Source organism: Oncorhynchus gorbuscha, linkage group LG06 (genome assembly GCF_021184085.1).
Source record: "Oncorhynchus gorbuscha isolate QuinsamMale2020 ecotype Even-year linkage group LG06, OgorEven_v1.0, whole genome shotgun sequence".
NCBI classification, from domain to species: domain Eukaryota; kingdom Metazoa; phylum Chordata; class Actinopteri; order Salmoniformes; family Salmonidae; genus Oncorhynchus; species Oncorhynchus gorbuscha.
In genome coordinates this window covers 36,662,928-36,685,701 of record NC_060178.1, presented here as the reverse complement: position 1 = coordinate 36,685,701, position 22,774 = coordinate 36,662,928, and the positions used below count along the sequence as shown (strand labels likewise).

Sequence of the window (22,774 nt, the reverse complement as noted above, 5' to 3'; positions counted from 1 at the left end):
TCAAGAAGGTCATTCAGAGAGAGATAGCGGGAGAGCTGGCCAAGGACGGCACGTTCAAGAGTTTTGGAGAGAAAAGAAAGAAGGGATACTGGTCTGTAATTGTTGACATCGGAGGGATCGAGTGTAGGTTTTTTCAGAAGGGGTGCAACTCTCGCTCTCTTGAAGACGGAAGGGACGTAGCCAGCGGTCAGGGATGAGTTGATGAGCGAGGTGAGGTAAGGGAGAAGGTCTCCGGAAATGGTCTGGAGAAGAGAGGAGGGGATAGGGTCAAGCGGGCAGGTTGTTGGGCGGCCGGCCGTCACAAGACGCGAGATTTCATCTGGAGAGAGAGGGGAGAAAGAGGTCAGAGCACAGGGTAGGGCAGTGTGAGCAGAACCAGCGGTGTCGTTTGACTTAGCAAACGAGGATCGGATGTCGTCGACCTTCTTTTCAAAATGGTTGACGAAGTCATCTGCAGAGAGGGAGGAGGGGGGCGGAGGATTCAGGAGGGAGGAGAAGGTGGCAAAGAGCTTCCTAGGGTTAGAGGCAGATGCTTGGAATTTAGCGTGGTAGAAAGTGGCTTTAGCAGCAGAGACAGAGGAGGAAAATGTAGAGAGGAGGGAGTGAAAGGATGCCAGGTCCGCAGGGAGGCGAGTTTTCCTCCATTTCCGCTCGGCTGCCCGGAGCCCTGTTCTGTGAGCTCGCAATGAGTCATCGAGCCACGGAGCGGGAGGGGAGGACCGAGCCGGCCTGGAGGATAGGGGACATAGAGAGTCAAGGGATGCAGAGAGGGAGGAGAGGAGGGTTGAGGAGGCAGAATCAGGAGATAGGTGGGAGAAGGTTTGAGCGGAGGGAAGAGATGATAGGATGGAAGAGGAGAGAGTAGCGGGGGAGAGAGAGCGAAGGTTGGGACGGCGCGATATCATCCGAGTAGGGGCAGTGTGGGAGGTGTTGGATGAGAGCAAGAGGGAAAAGGATACAAGGCAGTGGTCGGAGACTTGGAGGGGAGTTGCAATGAGGTTAGTGGAAGAACAGCATCTAGTAAAGATGAGGTCGAGCGTATTGCCTGCCTTGTGAGTAGGGGGGGAAGGTGAGAGGGTGAGGTCAAAAGAGGAGAGGAGTGGAAAGAAGGAGGCAGAGAGGAAAGAGTCAAAGGTAGACGTGGGGAGGTTAAAGTCGCCCAGAACTGTGAGAGGTGAGCCGTCCTCAGGAAAGGAGCTTATCAAGGCATCAAGCTCATTGATGAACTCTCCAAGGGAACCTGGAGGGCGATAAATGATAAGGATGTTAAGCTTGAAAGGGCTAGTAACTGTGACAGCATGGAATTCAAAGGAGGCGATAGACAGATGGGTAAGGGGAGAAGGAGAGAATGACCACTTGGGAGAGATGAGGATCCCGGTGCCACCACCCCGCTGACCAGACGCTCTCGGACGCTCTGCTCTGCCATGCAGACCAACCACTGTCCAAGACCAGTGACGTACTGTATGCAGGGATGGTGTTACTTCCACATTGAACTCCAGATTCAGACTGATCCAGTTTAATTTCCTCCATCAGCTCTATATCATCCCTTCTAGATGTTCAACCCTGATATCTCCTCCTTATGGCTCAGATGAAGGAACATTCCTCCATTCCACTTGGCAGAGTTCAAAACTACACCGTTTCTGGCAGGGTATATGCGATACTATATCCTCAATTAATGGGGTTGCATTCCCTTTAGAAGCAAAGGTTTGTCTCCTGGGTAATTTTACTAATTACAATCTTAGGCAAAGCCATACTATAAAGCTAACAGAAATATTGCTAGCGATAGCCAAGAAATGTATTGCCTTGAAATGGAAAATCAGATTACCTCCTGCCAGTTGCAATGTTGCTATCAGAAGTTAATAGTTGTATCGAACTGGAGAAAAATCACTTACTGCTTGAGGAATAAGTTATAAGGAATAAGAGACATTTTACAGAATTTGGAAACCTTTTGACTATATGGAGAATCTCCCCTCACATCATATTGATTGCATCTCTATATAATCCTCACATAATATTTCACATTTAATGTATAGTATGTAGCTTACGGCAGGTGACCATATGATCAAATGTCTCCATTTAAAAAAAAATATATATATATATATAATTATTTTTTACACTCATCTGTTGTCTTGTAAGGTTGTCACGGTTATATTGTTGCCTAATATCTTTTCATTTGTTGTGAACTGGAAAAAGCAAATAGAAAATATTCAACAAGACAAGTTTGATTGAGCCTCTGCAATGTATACACTTGTCTTAGATTATGTGCTATATTGTTAAGACCATAAAATTAATTGTACCAACCTTATTTATTGGACCTGTCGAAGGCGTTTGATACAGTTGACCATTTCTTACTTGTTCAAAGATGGTCTGAAATAGGCCAAGATCAGGATTTTTCACAATTGGTCCAAGAACTATCTAAATGGACAGAACACAACGTGTTGCTTACTGACCATATCAAATGTAGTCCTCAATGTTACGAAAGCTGTGCCGCACGGGTCCATTATTCTCTTCACTATTTAAATAAACTATTTATATAAATAATATAGGTCTATCTGTTGAAACCTGTAACATTCATCTCTATGCAGATGATACAGTTATGTATTCCTGTGCCCCCCTCAGTACAGCAGGCCATTCATGACCTTCAACATGGTTTTGACTCAATTCAAAAATCTTAAACTAGTGCTAAATGCTAATAGAACCACATGTATGTCGTTCTATAGGTCTTGTAATATTGACTCTGATGATCTGCACATTTGAACATTAAAAAGGGAGCCCAAAGTGAGCAAGTTCCCCATTAAAAAAAAAGTAATGGGGAACTTTTCAAAGTAGTGATTAAGCCTCGTCCTACTATGAAGGATTGGGGTGCTGGCGGGAAAACCTCTTCCTGTGGCTCAGTTGGTACGAGTATGGTGCAAGCCACTCCAGGGTTTGTGGGTTCAATTCCCATAGGGGATGCATACACTCACTGTAAGTCAGTCAGTCAATGCCCCATGCAGACAAGCACTAGTGATTCATGGGAGGAAGTAAATAGGGAGAGGAGTAGTGGGAGTTAAAGAGTAAATGACATGTTCTTTATTACAGAACACAGCAGTTCCAAAGCAGCTAGAGAAGCACTTAGGAGACTTAGTGCACTGTACATAATATAACTGTGGCTGAGTGTTTACCCAATACAATGGTCGGCAGGACGCTGGGTCCTCAACATGTTATCACAGGAAAACACCATCCTGTCATATTTTTGCTAAACGTTGGGCATCAACCAATTGACGCCTATGTCAATTGGCCATGCTCCCAGCAGGGTTTGTGGTGCCAATTTGAAAATATGAGCGTCAACCACTTGATACTTATGTCAATACATTGCATTCAATGGGAAAATGACAGTGCCACAAGGTTGATGCTTATGTCAATACATTACATTTAACGAAAAAAAAAGATGTCACAGGGTTGATGCTTATTTCAAGACGTCCCTCTCTTACTCCCTCCCTCTACTTCTTTGCCTCAATGTGTCTCTTCTCTCCCACCTTCTTTCACCTCAATCATTCTCTCTCGCCTTCCCACATTTCACCGACATCCCTCTCTCTCCCCTCCCTCCCTCCTAGGGCTGTGGTGGTCATGACATTTTGTCAGACGGTAACTGTCATGCAAATGACTGCTGGTCTCACGGTAATTGACAGTTAATTAGCATAAACACATTTTAGCATCTTCAGGCCTCTACACCGCTGATGCGCACCTTTGGAACAACTACATTTAAAAAGAAATAATAATAATATATACCTTTAACCATAAATCCATTGTTTATTTTCGGTAGGTCAAAATATATATACACATTACAATATTAAGAAAATGCATTTCAGACAAACAGAACAGTATATTCTGAATCGGCCTACTGTATTTTATCTGGCTATGCGCCATGCCAATTGCAGCCTTAAGCTGTAGGCTAGTTCATTTAGCAGACAAGATATGCATATAAATCCCTTGCCATTATTTTATGTTCTATAATTTAATAGTAAAAATATAATAAAATAGAAAGGATTTTTTTCCTATTCCCGAGCAAGTGTGAATATGAAGTGGCTAAGCGGTCATTTGAAACAGGTTCTATACACTAGATTGAGTTATTTGGCAACTTTAGTTTTGAATGACACCAACCTTAGAAATCAAAACATACAGTGCAGTCGGAAAATAATTCAGACCTCTACACTCTTTCCACATTCTGTTACGTTACAGCCTAAAATGTATTAAATACAATCTTTTCATAATCAATCTACATACAATACCCCATGATGACAAAGCAAAAACAAGTTCTCAGTTTTATCAAATGTATCAAATATGAAAACAGAAATACCTCATTTACACAAGTATCCAGTCCCTTTGCTCTGAGACTCGAAATTGAGCTCAGGTGCAACATGCTTACATTTATCATACTTGAGATGTTTCTACAACATGATTGGAGTCCACCTGTGGTAAATTCAAATTGATTGGACATGATTTGGAAAGGCACACACCTGTCTATATAAGGTCCCACAGTTAATAGTACGTCGGAGCAAAAACTAAGACATGAGGTTGAAGGAATTGTGTCGAGGCACAGATCTGGGGAAGGGTACCAAGTATTGTCTGCAGCATTGAAGGTCCCCAAGAACACAGTGGCCTCCATCATTCTTAAATGGAAGAAGTTTGGAACCACCAAGTCTCTTCCTAGAGCTAGCCGCTTGGCCAAACTGAGCAATCGAGGGAGAAGGGCCTTGGACAGGGAGGTGACCATGAACCCGATTGGACCTCTGACAGAGTTCCTCTGTGGAGATGGGAGAACCTTCCAGAAGGACAACCATCGCTGCAGCACTCCACCAATCAGGCCTTTATGGTAGAGAGGTCAGACGGAAGCCACTCCTCAGTGAAAGGCACATGGCAGCCCACTTGGAGTTTGCCAAAAGGTATCTAAAGACTCTCAGACCATGAGAAACAAGATTCTCTGGTCTGATGAAACCAAGATTTAACTATTTGGCCTGAAATCCTTTCTGTAAACCTGGCACCATCCCTACGGTGAAGCATGGTGGTGGCAGCATCATGCTGTGGGGATGTTTTTCAGCGGCTGCCAGACTAGTCAGGATTGAGGAAAAGATGAACGGACCAAAGTACAGAGAGATCCTTGATGAAAACCTGCTCCAGAGCGCTCAGGACCTCAGACTGGGGCAAAGGGTCACCTTCCAATAGGACAACAACCCTAAGCACACAGCTGGGTCTCGACCTCGCCCTGTGCAACTGGGTACTGGACTTCCTGACGGGCCGCCCCCAGGTGGTGAGGGTAGGCAACAACATCTCCTCCCCGCTGATCCTCAACACGGGGGCCCCACAAGGGTGCGTTCTGAGCCCTCTCCTGTACTCCCTGTTCACCCACGACTGCGTGGCCACACACGCCTCCAACTCAATCATCAAGTTTGCGGACGACAACAGTGGTAGGCTTGATTACCAACAACGACAAAACAGCCTACAGGGAGGTGAGGGCCCTCGGAGTGTGGTGTCAGGAAAATAACCTCACACTCAACGTCAACAAAACTAAGGAGATGATTGTGGACTTCAGGAAACAGCAGAGGGAACACCCCCCTATCCACATCGATGGAACAGTAGTGGAGAGGGTAGCAAGTTTTAAGTTCCTCGGCATACACATCACAGACAAACTGAATTGGTCCACTCACACTGACAGCGTCGTGAAGAAGGCGCAGCAGCGCCTCTTCAACCTCAGGAGGCTGAAGAAATTCGGCTTGTCACCAAAAGCACTCACAAACTTCTACAGATGCACAATCGAGAGCATCCTGGCGGGCTGTATCACCGCGTGGTACGGCAACTGCTCCGCCCTCAACCGTAAGGCTCTCCAGAGGGTAGTGAGGTCTGCACAACGCATCACCGGGGGCAAACTACCTGCCCTCCAGGACACCTACACCACCCGATGTTACAGGAAGGCCATAAAGATCATCAAGGACATCAACCACCCGAGCCACTGCCTGTTCACCCCGCTATCATCCAGAAGGCGAGGTCAGTACAGGTGCATCAAAGCTGGGACCGAGAGACTGAAAAACAGCTTCTATCTCAAGGCCATCAGACTGTTAAACAGCCACCAATTAACATTGAGTGGCTGCTGCCAACACACTGTCATTGACACTGACCCAACTCCAGCCACTCTAATAATGGGAATTGATGGGACATTAGGTAAATATATCACTAGCCACTTTAAACAATGCTACCTTATATAATGTTACTTACCCTACATTATTCATCTCATATGCATACGTATATACTGTACTCTATATCATCGACTGCATCCTTATGTAATACATGTATCACTAGCCACTTTAACTATGCCACTTTGTTTACTTTGTATACATACTCATCTCATATGTATATACTGTACTCGATACCATCTACTGTATGCTGCTCTGTACCATCACTCATTCATATATCCTTATGTACATATTCTTTATCCCCTTACACTGTGTATAAGACAGTAGTTTTGGAATTGTTAGTTAGATTACTTGTTGGTTATCACTGCATTGTCGGAACTAGAAGCACAAGCATTTCGCTACACTCGCATTAACATCTGCTAACCATGTGTATGTGACAAATAAAATTTGATTTTATTTTATTTGACATACCACACAAGCACAGACACACAGCAGGAGTCTATAAATAACCCCATCACATCAAAGCAGTCACAGCAGCAGCACCAAGGCTCTCTCGTACTGTCTGAAGGTGACCTAGCCAATGTCAGTTACAGTACAGCCATTTGCCTGCATTCACAACACGCAGTGCATTAAGAACACACCATATAGACAGTCCTGAATAACCACCTGCACTAAGCAAGCACCAGGTTGTCTGCGTGCCTCTACAGGGTCGTGACAAGGAAATCCAACAAGGAAGTGCTGAGGATGCACAACTGGGCTGTTCTGTTTCAGAAGCTCCCCCACTTCAGTGTGCAGACCACAGATCAACACACACACCTTTGCATCCAGTCAACAGTGTGGCCCTAACACTTGTATGTTTTTTTTTTTTCATTTTGGAGAACTGAAGAAAAATTAAAATTGTGTTTGTTTTCAAACACGATTGTGTGTACAAGTAATTAATCCTTTTAAAAGGGTGAAGCTGTGAACAGAATCGTGTGCTGCTATTGACGCAGTCTGACCTGTCGCTATTGGGCTGGACCGGTTTGGGCATACAAAAAAAGAGGCAATGTTTAGAATTATAATGAAAAACTCATTAATTGACTCAGACAACAGAATGACACTCCAACAACAGTACCAGATTTCATAGAGATTTGGCAACCACAAGCATGACCGCCCAGCGTCATACTGATGTCTGCTTCCAAAAATAACTTCCTCCCATCACCCCTTCTTCACCACTCACACCCCTCCCAGTGGACTAGCCTCTTTAAACATTAATTCACAGGAGCAGAAAGCAATTTTCAGCTGGTTTCCACTAGGGAGCCCAACATATGGCAAACTATGGTTCAGGGTCCCACAGTACACTGCTATCTCAGTAAAGCTCTGGTAGTGGAGGAAAACATGTCCTTTGTCTAATCTCTTAAAATAATACACCAACAAGAACATGCCAAGTCAGTCTCCTTCTGCTTCTCCTCTCTGCTCCTCCTCCCCTTTTTACATCCCTCCTCTCCCCCACATTACCCTCAACAGTAATTTCAGTGTGTGGTCCTTTTTGCAAATCAATGGTCTCATTAAACTGAAGGGCGATTCAATGCTAGTTTAGGCCAAAAATATTTCACATGCTCTTTACATTTGTATTAGAAACAATTTGAGAAAATCATGGTGAAAAGGGGCCATTTTAGCCTCCTGTAAGAACCTAATATCTCTGAACTGTACATGATAAAGACAACATCTGGGCGTCATTGTACTCCTAGTGTTTTCTAAAATATGGAGAATGTCTTGATTCTGAATGTTTTGTTGTTGATTTATTCAACATATTGATATCTCAAAAGTACCCTTTTTGATTCTGTTCATTTTAGGACATATTGTTTTGTACAATATACTGGAAATGGAAAGGGGATACCTAGTCAGTTGCACAACTGAATGCATTCAGCGGAAATGTGTCTTCCGCATCCAACCCAACCCTTCTGAATCAGAGAGGTGCAGTGGGCTACTTTAATCGATGTCCATGTCATTGATGCCAGGGGAGCAGTTGTTTTTGGGGGGGGTTAACTGCCTTGCTCAAGGGCAGAACTGCAGATTTTTCTACCTTGCTCCCTCTGAGATTCGAACCTGCGACCTTTCGGTTACTAGACTAATGCTCTTAACCGCTAATTCTGATACATTTTATGAGCAGTACTAACAGAGTGAATGGAAAAATGGATTCAACTGGAACTCCCTCTGCTGGTGATTTGCTGAATCTGTAATCATAAATGAGGGCTGTGATTGGTTATTGACCTATAATGTCAGAGCACACTATAGTGAGTATAATGGCACCAAGATGTCTGTATCAGATACGGTTCAAAGATAATAGGCTCTTACAGGAAACATGTATTGGTCTAAAAACAGCTTAAAAATGGCCAATCATGAATTTCTCAAAAGTAATTTGTTACAAATGTAAAAAATCATGTCAAACATCCTCACTCCCAATGAAGTTTCTATGTTAGAATTGCAAGAACAATCTCAGGTACCAAAAATATGGAATCGCCCTAAAGGTCACGCCTCGTCTTTTCATTCTACTTTACTTTCATCCTCTTGCATTGATCCAAGAAACACACAAAGAGGGAGGGAGCAACACAAAACACTACTGCTGACTAACTACAGTGTGTGTGTTCCTTCTGTTGGTGTGAATTAATGGAAGACGCCCTGGTAACCCAATGACACAGATGAGGAGAGACATGGAGGGTTTTAATTCCATCTACACTGCTCAGTTGTCCAGGCAACACTCTCTATGACGTCACCATTCCGTCCCATTCCGGATGAAAGAACTGTGCTCCAGAGCCCCCGGGGGAAAAGGTGAGATTGTCCCTTTTAACGCTGTCATGGTTGCTTCCTGCAAGCTGCTTGTCATTCCTCTGTGATACAGCAGGTTTGATGCAACAACACCCATTTATTTTAGTCACTTATATCACACACGTAAGGTGACAAGACTTTGGACATTTTAATCAGGGAGCTGAAGTTTCTTTTAAATAATAATATATATACACACAAACACACAACCGTTCAAAAGTTTGGAGTCACTTAGAAATGTTCTTGTTTTCGAAAGAAAATCAATTTTTTTGTCCATTAAAATAACATCAAATTGATCAGAAGTACAGTGTAGACATTGTTAGTTGTAAATGACTATTGTAGCTGGAAACGGCTGTTTTTTAACGGAATATCTACATAGGCGTACAGAGGCCCATTATCAGCAACCATCACTCCTGTGTTCCAATGGAACGTTGTGTTAGCAAATCCAAGTTTATAATTTTAAAAGGCTAATTGATCATTAGAAAACCCTTTTGCAATTATGTTACCACAGCTGAAAACTAATCTTCTGATTAAAGAAGCAATAAAACTGGCCTTCTTTAGACTAGTTGAGTATCTGGGGCATAAGAATTTGTGGGTTCGATTACAGGCTCAAAATGGCCAGAAACAAAGAACTTTTCTGAAACTCGTCAGTCTATTCTTGTTCTGAGAAATGAAGTCTATTCCATGTGAGAAATTGCCAAGAAACTGAAGATCTCATACAACACTGTGTACTACTCCCTTCACAGAACAGCGCAAACGGGCTCTAATCAGAATAGAAAGAGGAGTGGGAGGCCCTGGTGCAAAACTGAGCAAGAGGACAAGTACATTAGAGTGTCCAGTTTGAAACAGGAGTGGGAGGCCCTGGTGCAAGAGGAGTGGGAGGCCCTGGTGCAAAACTGAGCAAGAGGACAAGTACATTAGAGTGTCCAGTTTGAAACAGGGTAGCCTAGTGGTTAGAGTGTTGGACTAGTAATCGGAAGGTTGCAAGTTCAAACCCCCGAGCTGACAAGGTACAAATCTGTCGTTCTGCCCCTGAACTGGCAGTTAACCCACTGTTCCTAGGCAGTCATTGAAACTAAGAATTTGTTCTTAAGTGACTTGCCTAGTTAAATAAAAGGTTAAAAAATCAATAAGTCCTCAACTGGCAGTTTCATTAAATAGTACCCGCAAAAGACCAGTCTCAATGTCAACAGTGAAGAGGTGACTATGGGATGCTGGCCTTCTAGGCAGAGTAGTAAAGAAAAAGCCATATCTCAGACTGGCCAACATAAATAAAAGATTAAGATGGGCAAAAGAACACAGACACTGGACAGAGGAACTCTGCCTAGAAGGCCAGCATCCTGGAGTCACCTCTTCACTGTTCTGGATGCCTTGTAAGGATCTGACGACGAGTGGGTAATCAGATCACATCAGATGGTAGAGTATCTCATGATAAGCTGTAGACCACACTATTTACCAATATAAAGTTTCATCTATATTCTTTGTAGCTGTCTATTTACCACCACAAACCGATGCTGGCACTAAGACCGCACTCAATGAGCTGTATACGGCCATAAGCAAACAGGAAAACGCTCATCCAGAGGCAGCGCTCCTAGTGGCCAGAGACTTTGATGCAGGAAAACTTAAATCTGTTTTATCTCACTTCTACCAGCATGTTAAATGTGCAACCGGGGGGGGGGGGGCTCTAGACCATGTTTACTCCACACACAGAGACACATACAAAGCTCTCCCTCACCCTCCATTTGGCAAATCTGACCATAATTCTATCCTCCTGATTCCTACTTACAATCAAAAACTAAAGCAGGAAGTACAAGTGACTTGGTCAATAAAAAAAGTGGTCAGATGAAGCAGATGCTAAGCTACAGGACGGTTTTAGTAGCACAGACTGGATCATGTTCTGAGATTAAGACATCAATAAGTGCATTGATGACGTTGTCCCCACAGTTACTGTACGTACATACCCTAACCAGAAGCCATGGATTACAGGCAACATCAGTACTGAGCTAAAAGGTAGAGCTGCCGCTTACATGGAGTGGGACTCTACCCTCTGAACCATCAAACAGGCAAAGCGCCAATACAGGACTACGACTGAATCGTACAACACCGGCTCCAAAGCTCATGTATGTGGCAGGGCTTGCAAACTACAAAGAGAGGCACAGCCACGAGCTGCCCAGTGACACAAGTCTACCAGACAAGCTAAATGACTTCTATGCTCGCTTAGAGAAAAGTAACACTGAAACATGCATGAGAGCATCAGCTGTTCCAGACGACTGTGTGATCACGCTCTATGTAGCCAATGTGAGTAAGACCTTTAAACAGGTCAACATTCACAAGGCAGACTGATTACCAGGACGTGTACTCTGAGCATGCATTGACCAACTGGCTCATCACGAAGCTAAAGGCCCTCGGACTAAACACCTTCCTCTGCAACTGGATCCTGGACTTCCTGAAGGGCTGCCTCCAGGTGGTAAGGGTAGGTAACAACACATCGACCACACTGATCCTCAACACGGGGGCCCCTCAGGGGTGCAACAGCCTATAGGGAGTCGGTCAGACACCTAGCCGTGAGGTGCCAGGACAACAACCTCTCCCTCAACGTGATCAAGACAAATGAGATGATTGTGGACTACAGGAAAAGGAGGACCGAGCATGCCCCCATTCTCATCGACGAGGCTGTAGTGGAGCAGGTTGAGAGCTTTAAGTTCCTGTGTGTTCACATTACCAACAAACTAACATGGTCCAATCACACTAAGAAAGTCATGAAAAGGGCACGACAAAACCTATTCCCCCTCAGGAGACTGAAAAGATTTGAATGGGTCCTCAGATCCTCAAAAGGTTCTACAGTTGCACCATAGAGAGCATCCTGACTGGTTGCATCACTGCCTGGTATGGCAAATGCTTGGCCTCTGACCACAAGGCACTACCGACAGTGGGGTAGTACGTACGGCCCAGTACATCACTGGGGCCGAGCTTCCTGCCATCCAGGACCTCTATACCAGGCGGTGTCAGAGGAAGGCCCTAAAAATTGTCAAAGACTCCAGCCACCCTCGTGATAGACTTTTCTCTCTGCTACCGCACGGCAAGCGGTACCAGAGCGCCAAGTCTAGGTCCAAAAGGCTTCTTAACAGCTTCTACCCTCAAGCCATAACACTCCTTAACAGGTAATCAAAGGGCTACCCAGACCCCTCTTTTAGGCTGCTGCTACTCTATACCGGTACCCCCTGTATATAGATATTCTTATTTTACTGGTGCTGTTTAATAATTTGTTACTTTTATTTTCATTTTTTTTACAGTGTAGTTTCAAGAAGAAGAAAAAAGCGTTAAAGGGCTTGTAAGTAAGCATTTCACTGTTGTATTCGGCACGTGACAAATACAATTCAATTTGATTTTAAGCACTTGAGACTTATCAAAAAGACTCACAGCTGTAATCAGCGTGAAAGGTGCTTCTACAAAGTGACTATCTATTTAAAATATATATCTATATTTAATTTTCAATACATTTACAAAAATGCGTTTTCACTTTGCCATAATGGGGTATTGTGTGTAGATGGATGAGAAAAAAAAACATTTAATCCATTTTGAATTCAGGCTGTAACACAACAACATGTGGAATAAGTCAGGGGGCCCAAATTGGTGTCATTCAGTTTTACAGTTAAGCAACATATGACAGCTTTGTATCACCTACAGATGTAACATTATGGAGTCTCAAATGAGGCCTGGGTAAGGCCAAAATGTCACAAATATACCAACTTCAATTCATTATTTTTCAATTATGCTTTAAGATAGAAAAGTGAAATATATGTCAACAATCCTTCCTCCAAAAGGAACTGTATGTTGATAACATTTCGTGAAAATACAAAAAACATATCAAGGTCCTGTTTTGTTTTAGTTTAGTGAGGAATCACCCGTAAGGTAGAGAGATTGATGGGCAATACTTTGATTTTGATCAAAGAGTACCATTAGTAACGTTAGTATTCAACACAGGTTTTGAATTATAGCTATGAATTCCTCAATGAAAGTCAGCATTCAGGATAACATCAACTATTTTCTCTACCAAATGGCAAAAACTTTGGCAAATTACAATGCAAATATACTTTAGTGTAAAACGAACACATTTACAAAATGCAATGTTGTTACTGGAGTAAACCAGTGATGCTACACGTTTGCTTACACCCATATGAATAACAAACTGGCCATGACAAGACTGACAACGGCATCATGCAAAAGTGAGAGAAACCCTAGTCCCGTGTAGCACAAAAATAAGTATCCTAATCCTACACATCCATACCGACTATATTCCGTGGACGTTCAGTTACATGTGCTGTAGTCGACTATAATATTAGAATTGTTTATTCTCACCAATCTGGTTGACACCTCGATAGCTCTACACTCCCCTGGGTTATGGACTCGGTTCCAAGCGCAAAGTGGAAAGGGTCTAGGGCTGTAAATAGTCAAAAATCAGTTTTCATTGCCTTCTTGGAATCGATAAAGTATGTTGAAATCAGTGAAAATCGCGTCGTGTAGACTTTCTTGTGTAAAAAGTAATTAATTATTTTTCAATCAACATAAACCTACCGTTGTGACCAACTCCGTCGCCTTTGCTTCTACAGCGATTTCGCTAAATTGCGCAGCTGGATGACAGACGGGGAACGAACTTCTCTCTGAATACATGGAATCGTGAATACATGGAATCGTGGGAACGCTGACTGGAGGACTGAAGTTGTGACATTTCTTCCCATCCTCTCCTTCTCAATATGTAGAGCGCCCTCTGCCTGTGAGTCTGCCTGTGACTGTGACTCTGCCTGCCTGCCTGACTGTTGCTCAATCTCATAGCTAGGCCTACATTGTTCAGTCTGACACCAGCTCTCGAAGTCCTTCTATTCCTACTGTAAAGAAAATTGGAAAGAGATTTAACTCCTGGTTATTAATATATCTTTCTTTATCTGGACGTGTACTTTTATCAAAATCTGAAGGTCCAGATGAGTTTATACCCCCCTTGCCTTGGATGTTCCTCTGTCAGTGACTATAATGGGTTGATTCTAAATTATTTAACTTCATATGGAGGAATAAACCTCATTATTTAAGAAAATATGTTGTAATATGTAGGACCCAAAGTGAGGGATGGTTAAATGCTCTGGATTTTAAAACTTCTAATATAATATTTAAGATGAAATTGATACAAAACTATTTAATAAAAATGATTGAATTTGGAATATCATCCTTGTAAAATTCCAACAGATTGGCGGTCTAGAATTCTTACTCAAATGCAACTTTGATGTGGGTAAAATCCCTATTAAGCTTGCAAACTTTCATAAACAAGTACTTCTAACTTGGAACCTCATGTACAAACACAAATTTTCCCCACATAGGTATACAATCTGGAATAATAAAGACATAAAATACAAAAACAAGTCTTTATTTTTCCAGAACTGGTTTGACAGCAACATTATTTGGGTTAAACAATTAGTGAATAATGATGGTGCTATTCTTCTTTTAGGAGAATATAACAATTCTCCAAGTGCAGCTGTTGAGGATTTTGTAGCCTCAATACAATTAGAAGTAATTGACATTTTAAACTATAATAACATATATATATAAGGAAACTATGTCAATATGTTACTACTCCCTCTGCTAAAATGTACTGGAATGCTTAGTTGTTGTCTGGTAAATATTGTACATCTAATAAGGTGAAAGAAGTATCATACAAACTCATTCATAGAATCTACCCTGTAAAGTCCTTTATTATACACAGATTTAAAATAGATATTGATAACAAATGTGTATTTTGTGGTTGTGATCCAGAAACTCTTGACCATTTATTTTGGGACTGTTCTTATGTCAGAAGATTTTGGAGTGAGTTAGAAGATTTTATTTGAAAAGAAACGAATATTAATGTTAATCTGATAGACTGATGTTATTTTATTCTGATCCAAATGAAATGGACCATGATTTAACTCTCATTGTTGAATTGTTTATCTTTCATGGAGGATTCTTTATCCATAAAATGAAGTGGGCAGAGAACAAACGCATTTTCACATTATTTAAGATCAAATGTAAATATTATTTTGAAATGATTAGTAAATGTAAAAACAAAAAAGCAATTATGCACCCTTCTGTAGCTCAGTTGGTAGAGCATGGCGCTTGTAACGCCAGGGTAGTGGGTTCGATCCCCGGGACCACCCATACGTAGAATGTATGCACACATGACTGTAAGTCGCTTTGGATAAAAGCGTCTGCTAAATGGTATATATTATTATTATATAAGAAGTATTTAACAAATTGAAAATGCATGTTGATATGTAATACCCTGTCTGTTAGGTTTATGTACTCTTGTTTGTATATTTCTGTTTTTTTTTGTGTGTATTTGTTTTGTATTTGTTGTGTTCATAATTCAAAAGAAAGAAAGAAAACGCTATTTTTCGTGAGCCAGGCTGTACCGATGCTTGAATGAAATGTAGGCAATCTATTAAAATACTTATCAAGTTCAAGTTTATTTGCACCCACATACTGTAACAGTCAATACCAAACAGGAATGCATGGGCATGACAAATCGCATATCATACATTTGACAATGCACATTTATATAACGATAAGGTAAAATATATCATTGGCAAAGTGAATAAATTGACAAACCATGATATGCATGTCATAGCGCTTTACCATATGTATGACGATAATGCGCCCAACATCAAGTCGTAGACAGAGTGCGAGTTTGTATAATATATTTATATACAATGGGGTACAAAATTATTGGCACCCTTGATAAAGATGAACAATAATGACTGTCTACATGAAATAAATAATGCAAATACTGATCTATATTGTACGTTCAAATAAATTAGGAAATTATATTATACTTATACAATTTCTCAGAGAAATAGATTTAGTTTAACAAGTAATAATATTGTTTCTCAAAAAGGTAGGGGTCCAAAATTATTGACACCCCTAAATGACACAATACATTACTTATCTGATAATAATAATATATAATAATAATCTGAAACACAACCAAAACGAACTGCACATTCAACAAATCTGATCTAACAAAGTGGATATTTGTCAAATCCGTAATGATGTATGTATTATGGTTGGTTACTTAAGTCTACATTTACATGTTGGTCATTTAGCACAGGGGTTCCCAAACTTTTTCACTCGGGCCCCCCTTCCAGCATTGGGGAACATCACGCGGCCTCCCTGCTCGCGCACCACGTCTATTTCTATGGGCACAAGCATTGTTCATGACACAAACCGTTCACACCCCTCTTGTTGGTGGAAAGAATTTTGCAGGAATAAAGTTTACTTCCTGCAATCCCCCCCATAAAAAAATCAAGGGGTGCAAAGAAAGTTATGCCGTTTTAAAGCAAATGTTATTGTATTTCTATGCATTTTCCATGTCTAATGTGTATTCGTGTAATATTTGAGTGACAAAAGAATGTCAACAATATCTATGGGCTAAAAAAAACAAATAAAAATATGCTAGTTAATCTGGACATTTCTGACAAGTTATAAATAGATCTGTAAGGTATGCAATAACTAACATGACAAGAGAAACTGATGATGCACTACCCAATTTCAAAATTGCAACTTGCACATTTTATTATAAACATTTTCAAGAGCAAGTTTAAAGCTGGACTGAGTTACTTTAATATATATATATATATATATATATATATATACACAGCACATTCGGAAAGTATTGAGACCCCTTCCTTTTTCAACATGTTGTTACCTTATAGGAAAATGGATTAAAAACAAATCCTCATCAATCTACACACAATACCCCATAATGACAAAGCTAAAAACATTTTTTTTGACATTTTTGCAAATGTATTAAAAATAAAAAACTGAAATACCTTATTTACATAAGTATTCAGACCCTTTGCCTTGAGACTCAAAATTGAGCTAAAATGCATCCTGCTTCCTTTGATCATCCTTAAGATGTTTCTACAACTTGAGCGATCAGGACCTCTTACTCGGGCGAAGGTTCACCATCCAGCAGGACAACAACCCTAAGCACAGACAAGACAACGCAGAAGTGCCTTCGGAACAAGCCTCTTAATGTCCTTGAGTGGCCCAGCCAGAGCCCGGACTTGAACCCGATCGAAACATCTCTGGAGAGACCTGAAATAGTTGTGCAGAGACACTCCCCACCCAACCTGACAGAGCTTGACAGGATCTGCAAAGAATGGGTGTGCCAAGTTTGTAGTGTCAGACCCACGAATTCTCAAGGCTGTAATCACTGCTGAAGGTGCTTAAACAAAGTACTGAGAAAAGGGTCTGAATACTTATGTAAAGTTGATCATTTAGTTTATCTTTTTTATACATTTGCATACATTTCCAAAAAGCTGTCATTAAAAACGTTTTGCATTATTGGGTATTGTGTGAAGATTGATTATGGAAAAATTGAATCCATTTTAGAATAAGGCTGTAATGTAACAAAATGTGGAAAAAGTCAAGGGGTCTGAATACTTACCTAATGCACGGTTAATATCAGTAGTTATCCAATAGGAAACCCTCTTCAGTATCCGTTGTAAACTGGGGGGGGGGGGGCGACCTCTCGCACACTCTTATGCAGAGCAACTTACAGTCAGTGCACATTAGACTCATTGCAAATATTTTACATTCCAGTATATTACAGTTTTCCCATTTAGAATAATTTAGCCAGAAGTGTGAACATTGGATTTACATTGCTTGGAATATGGTGGAAATGTATCGTAACAGCATATTGTATGACTTGTTGGTCATAGTAAAAAAAAAAAAAAGTACAGCTTTTGTCCATGAGGATGAAAAACTGAGGGGGCTAACATAGTATAGTTAACAAAAAATTAGGAAAGGACTGTAAATAACTCCACAAAACATTAAGAGGAAGGATTGATCTCTATAAAACATGTTAACTTTATTGCTTAAAGAATACAATTTTATAGAAGGCATGTGAATGTGTATCACACCTAGAGGTTACCAATCTTTACATTTTTAAACAATTCACCACGCATTCACAATGCAACTTTTTCCTTCCACACTGGGGAAAAAAAAGTGTACGCCCCAAATGGCACCCTATTCCCTACATGGTGCACTACTTTTGACTAGAACTAAAGTATTCATATGCACTAAAGGAAATAGGCTGGCATTTGGGATGCAAACAAAAACAGATTAAGCCAAGATAAAGCATTTTTACAAAGTGAAAGTTACCATCAGCATTGTGAACAGTAACCTGAGTGCACACTGCACCCAAGTCTCTCTGTTCTACACATGGAACATACACTGTGGCCTCATCTCATATGCTCAGGGTTGTTAAGTTGTGTCCCACATTGCACCCTATTCCATATATAGTGCACTATGACCAAGGCCAATTGGGTTCTGGTAAAAAAGTATTGCACTACATAGGAAAGAGTGTGCCATTTGGGATGCAGCCTATATATTTGGTTCTATGAGTCAAAAATATTCTGAAATGAGTAGCTAATCAATTAGCAATACTGTAGGTGAACATAAGAAAAAAAGCATCAACCTACTTTGATAACGACTGAGCTAAAATAAAAAGCATTTTCAAACCCAATTTTACAAATCAAATACATATTCACAACCCCCTAAGTGTTTCAGAAATATTGTGTGCATCCCAAATGGCACCCTATTCCCATTATAGTGCAATACTTGACCAGGGCCTATAGGGTTCTGGTCAAATGTAATGCACTATATAGGACATAGGGTGCTGTTTTAGACACATCCGTCCTGTTAAACAAACATACAAAGAAGGGGGTAAGGAACTATTTGTCAAAACTACTACCAAAAAAGGACCACAAACGGGTAGGAGGAATAAGTAAAGCCCACCTTTGGCAAAGAGTGAGGAGCTGTTCTCCTGAACACCCCAAATAATCTAGTAGAAACAATCTAAAGGAGCAGTACCTGAACTGTACTAATGTTCTTTTCTCAACATAGCCAAAACCATGATACTTTTTTCCCAATACACTTTCTACCTTCAGCATGTTCCATTCTACCTTGCATCCAACAATCTCCAAATCACACAGCACATGACAATTCCATGACAGAGTTAACATTTGATTTGTGATTGGCAAAAATAAAATTTCAGCTGAGTGGAGGTAATGCTTGAAAATGCATCTTTATCCAAATAAGTGCATTTACAGATACTATTGTCAAATTCAAAAAAAAAATATGTCTATCTATATAGCTTGAAACTGTCCATAACAACATGTACGCCTGATACTTGACTGGTGGGATTACACACATTATGCTTCTATATAGCTCAGATCTCTACCAATGAGAGTGTTGGAAGAGAGAGGGCTGCTTGCTGACACTGTCCAAAGAAAAGGGATATGGCCTGGGTCGTGTTCAATAGGCACGAAACAGAGAGAAAACAGCCCGGAACAGGGTGGTAGCCTACTATCTGTAGTGATCCAATAAGAAACGCTTGCTTTCAGTATCCATTGCAAAATGTTTTGCTACGGTGTGCCCTTATGAAGATGACCCTGCCTTCTTGTTGTTGCCCAAATTCCAGGCCCCAGGGGTCATCATCATCACATGTCATCCTCATCATCCTCATCCAGTGAGGAGCCAGCCTGCTGTCCAGCACTGGCAGATGCTGCAGCCAACTGGGCCTGCTGGGCAGCCTGCTGCATCTGGAGCCACTCCTGCTGGGCTAGCTCTGCTTGCTGTTGCCGTGCCTGGAACATAATAAACAGGTTCGTCAGGGTTAGTGATTCAGGTTGTGTGGAACACCACAACTCTATGCATATACTGTCCCCCACCAGAGACCGGGGTTCACTTCCCAGTCCAGACTCTCATTGTACCATCTCCGCTGTAGAAACTGGTGTTGGGAATTGACATGTTCATGTATGAAGGGTATTAATCAAAGATGAGATCATCAGGCAATGTACACTTACCATGTGATAATGTGTGTGAAAGTGTAGAGTCAGACATGCAACAGGAAATGGTCTGACTCCTATTAGGTTATGCAACTTGAACCTCCTAACACAGGTTATCAGTCTTGATCTTATTACTGTGTCTTGATAGCCTGGTCCCAGATTGTTTTGGGCTGACAGCTTAGTCCCAGATCGGTTTGTGCTTTCACCAACTCTATTGTGGCATGACAGCACAAACAGAATAGCACTCAGACTACAAACTTGAACATTACCTTAGCAAAGAGTTCCTGTTGTTGTCTAAGGAGCTCTTCCTCTGGTATACCCAGGTTTTCCAGGCGAGAGCTGGCCTTTCTCCTCTTAAGTGCTACAGTTTTACATTCCTGCAAGACATCCTTCACCTCTGTGATGTACGACGCAAAACCCAGGCTTTCAAGTGCTGTGGAAAATTATGAATACAAGGTTAGTGACCTAATAGTACACAGCTAGCCTGGATCGAGATCTGATTATTTTGAGCTGGTAAGACAGAACAAAATGTGGGACCAGGCTAGTTGATTGCTAACAGACATCAACTTCAAAACACATGGCAAGTATGGGAAACACCCACACAGTACAATAATGCATTGAAATATGTTGGCACTGACTAGATAAAGACAATAATCACTAACCATTAATAACATGTTCAGGAGATATAGTCTTCTTTTCAGACTTGTTACATATTTCATTCGCCTCTGATGAAATTAGATGTATGAACTCTGTGCAACAGTTCACAACAAGTTCTCTCGCATCGTTGGCAACCCGTACGTTGGGCAAAGTTTCTTTGATCATTTTGTTGATAGCTGCCCTGGGAATGGTGAGGTCGTCATCGTTTCCCGACGAAGAAGCCATCGTATTCCAGACAACTAGCAAGCTTGTCAAGTTAACGTAGTACAAACGAAACTGGAAGAAAGCCTTGCGTTGATAGTAGGGTTTCGTAGCGGTCTTTGCGTTGAACAATGTCGTGAGTTAGAAGCTAACATTAACGTAGCTAGTTAGCCGAACTCGGAGTAGCTGGTTTTGAAAAGTTATTAAACTAAACAACGTTTTCTATGTATAGTAAACTAGATAGTTACAAAACAAATGCCCATTGACACAGCACACCATAATGCTACTGCAGAGGCGTTGGACGTAACGGAAAAGTCAACGTAAATATGATGGCGAGGAGAAAAGTAGCTATCGAGTTACGTTAGCTATGGTCCCTCTCGCAACGTCGTTAGCTAGCAACAACATTGCTTTGCAGCGGCTTTTGAGGACATAGCTACGCTAGCAAGCGTTTCGTTGGGATCATTTCGTAACGCAGTGCTGATCCCCCCCAAAAATATCAAACAGAATATTGTATGCACTGAAAGATAATTGCTGTTCCTTTATCGCCCGAATTAAATACTTTAATTAATTTATTATCTTATGTCTGCTTCATCAGCACTGAAATGTCTCCGGAAACGACTCCACGCGAACAAAATCCACATCCGGTATATCATTTTTTTTCACAGTGCCTGTGCTACCGACCACAGACACATGTCGCCGTCTACTGTATTGGATGCGAAATAATACTGTCATAAAAATGTGGGCCAAGACTACAAGTAGACCTATGGCTATAATACTTGGATTTGCAAGATCATTTAGCTTTCCACATTAGACTGAAACAAGAGTTGCTGTGGACTTTTACCATATTAGTTTCATCATGTCACCATATTCCCATTTTGTGTTTGTTCAGACAAACAAAAAGTGGATATAATAATGCTTAGGTAGTGGTTAATATTGGATTATCCTTCAATTACAACAGGGCCGTTGAATGCTAGTGCAATATAACCTCTGAATCATTACTGACTCAGTAGATAACATTGTTACATAATTGGATCTCCATACAATTATCAATGGATCCTTTTATTGTAGGCTCTGTCAATAAATCAAATCAAATTTTATTTGTCACATACACATGGTTAGCAGATGTTAATGCGAGTGTAGCGAAATGCTTGTGCTTCTAGTTCCGACAATGCAGTGATAACCAACAAGTAATCTAACTAACAATTCCAAAACTACTGTCTTATACACAGTGTAAGGGGATAAGGAACATGTACATAAGGATATATGAATGAGTGATGGTACAGAGCAGCATACAGTAGATGGTATCGAGTACAGTATATACATATGAGATGAGTGTGTAGACAAAGTAAACAAAGTGGCATAGTTAAAGTGGCTAGTGATACATATGTTACATAAGGATGCAGTCGATGATGTAGAGTACAGTATATACATATGCATATGAGATGAATAATGTAGGGTAAGTAACATTATATAAGGTAGCATTGTTTAAAGTGGCTAGTGATATATTTACATCATTTCCCATCAATTCCCATTATTAAAATGGCTGGAGTTGGGTCAGTGTCAATGACAGTGTGTTGGCAGCAGCCACTCAATGTTAGTGGTGGCTGTTTAACAGTCTGATGGCCTTGAGATAGAAGCTGTTTTTCAGTCTCTCGGTCCCAGCTTTGATGCACCTGTACTGACCTCGCCTTCTGGATGATAGCGGGGTGAACAGGCAGTGGTTCGGGTGGTTGATGTCCTTGATGATCTTTATGGCCTTCCTGTAACAACGGGTGGTGTAGGTGTTCTGGAGGGCAGGTAGTTTGCCCCCGGTGATGCGTTGTGCAGTCCTCACTACCCTCTGGAGAGCCTTACGGTTGAGGGCGGAGCAGTTGCCGTACCAGGCGGTGATACAGCCCGCCAGGATGCTCTCGATTGTGCATCTGTAGAAGTTTGTGAGTGCTTTTGGTGACAAGCCGAATTTCTTCAGCCTCCTGAGGTTGAATAGGCGCTGCTGCGCCTTCTTCACGACGCTGTCAGTGTGAGTGGACCAATTCAGTTTGTCTGTGATGTGTATGCCGAGGA

The 22,774-nt window shown here is 41.4% G+C and overlaps 1 protein-coding gene across 1 annotated transcript; it reads right to left on the bottom strand.

Annotated features, from left to right (window-relative positions):
• Positions 1 to 17,846: 17,846 nt before the first annotated feature.
• On the bottom strand, positions 17,847 to 21,362 carry LOC124037121 (protein Dr1-like). Its single transcript, XM_046351776.1, has 3 exons — positions 20,515 to 21,362; positions 20,122 to 20,285; positions 17,847 to 19,651 (listed from the first exon to the last, which is right to left on the bottom strand). Exons 1-3 carry the CDS (start codon positions 20,732 to 20,734, stop codon positions 19,505 to 19,507), a joined length of 531 nt encoding a protein of 176 aa, XP_046207732.1. The 5' UTR covers positions 20,735 to 21,362; the 3' UTR covers positions 17,847 to 19,504.
• Positions 21,363 to 22,774: the final 1,412 nt, after the last annotated feature.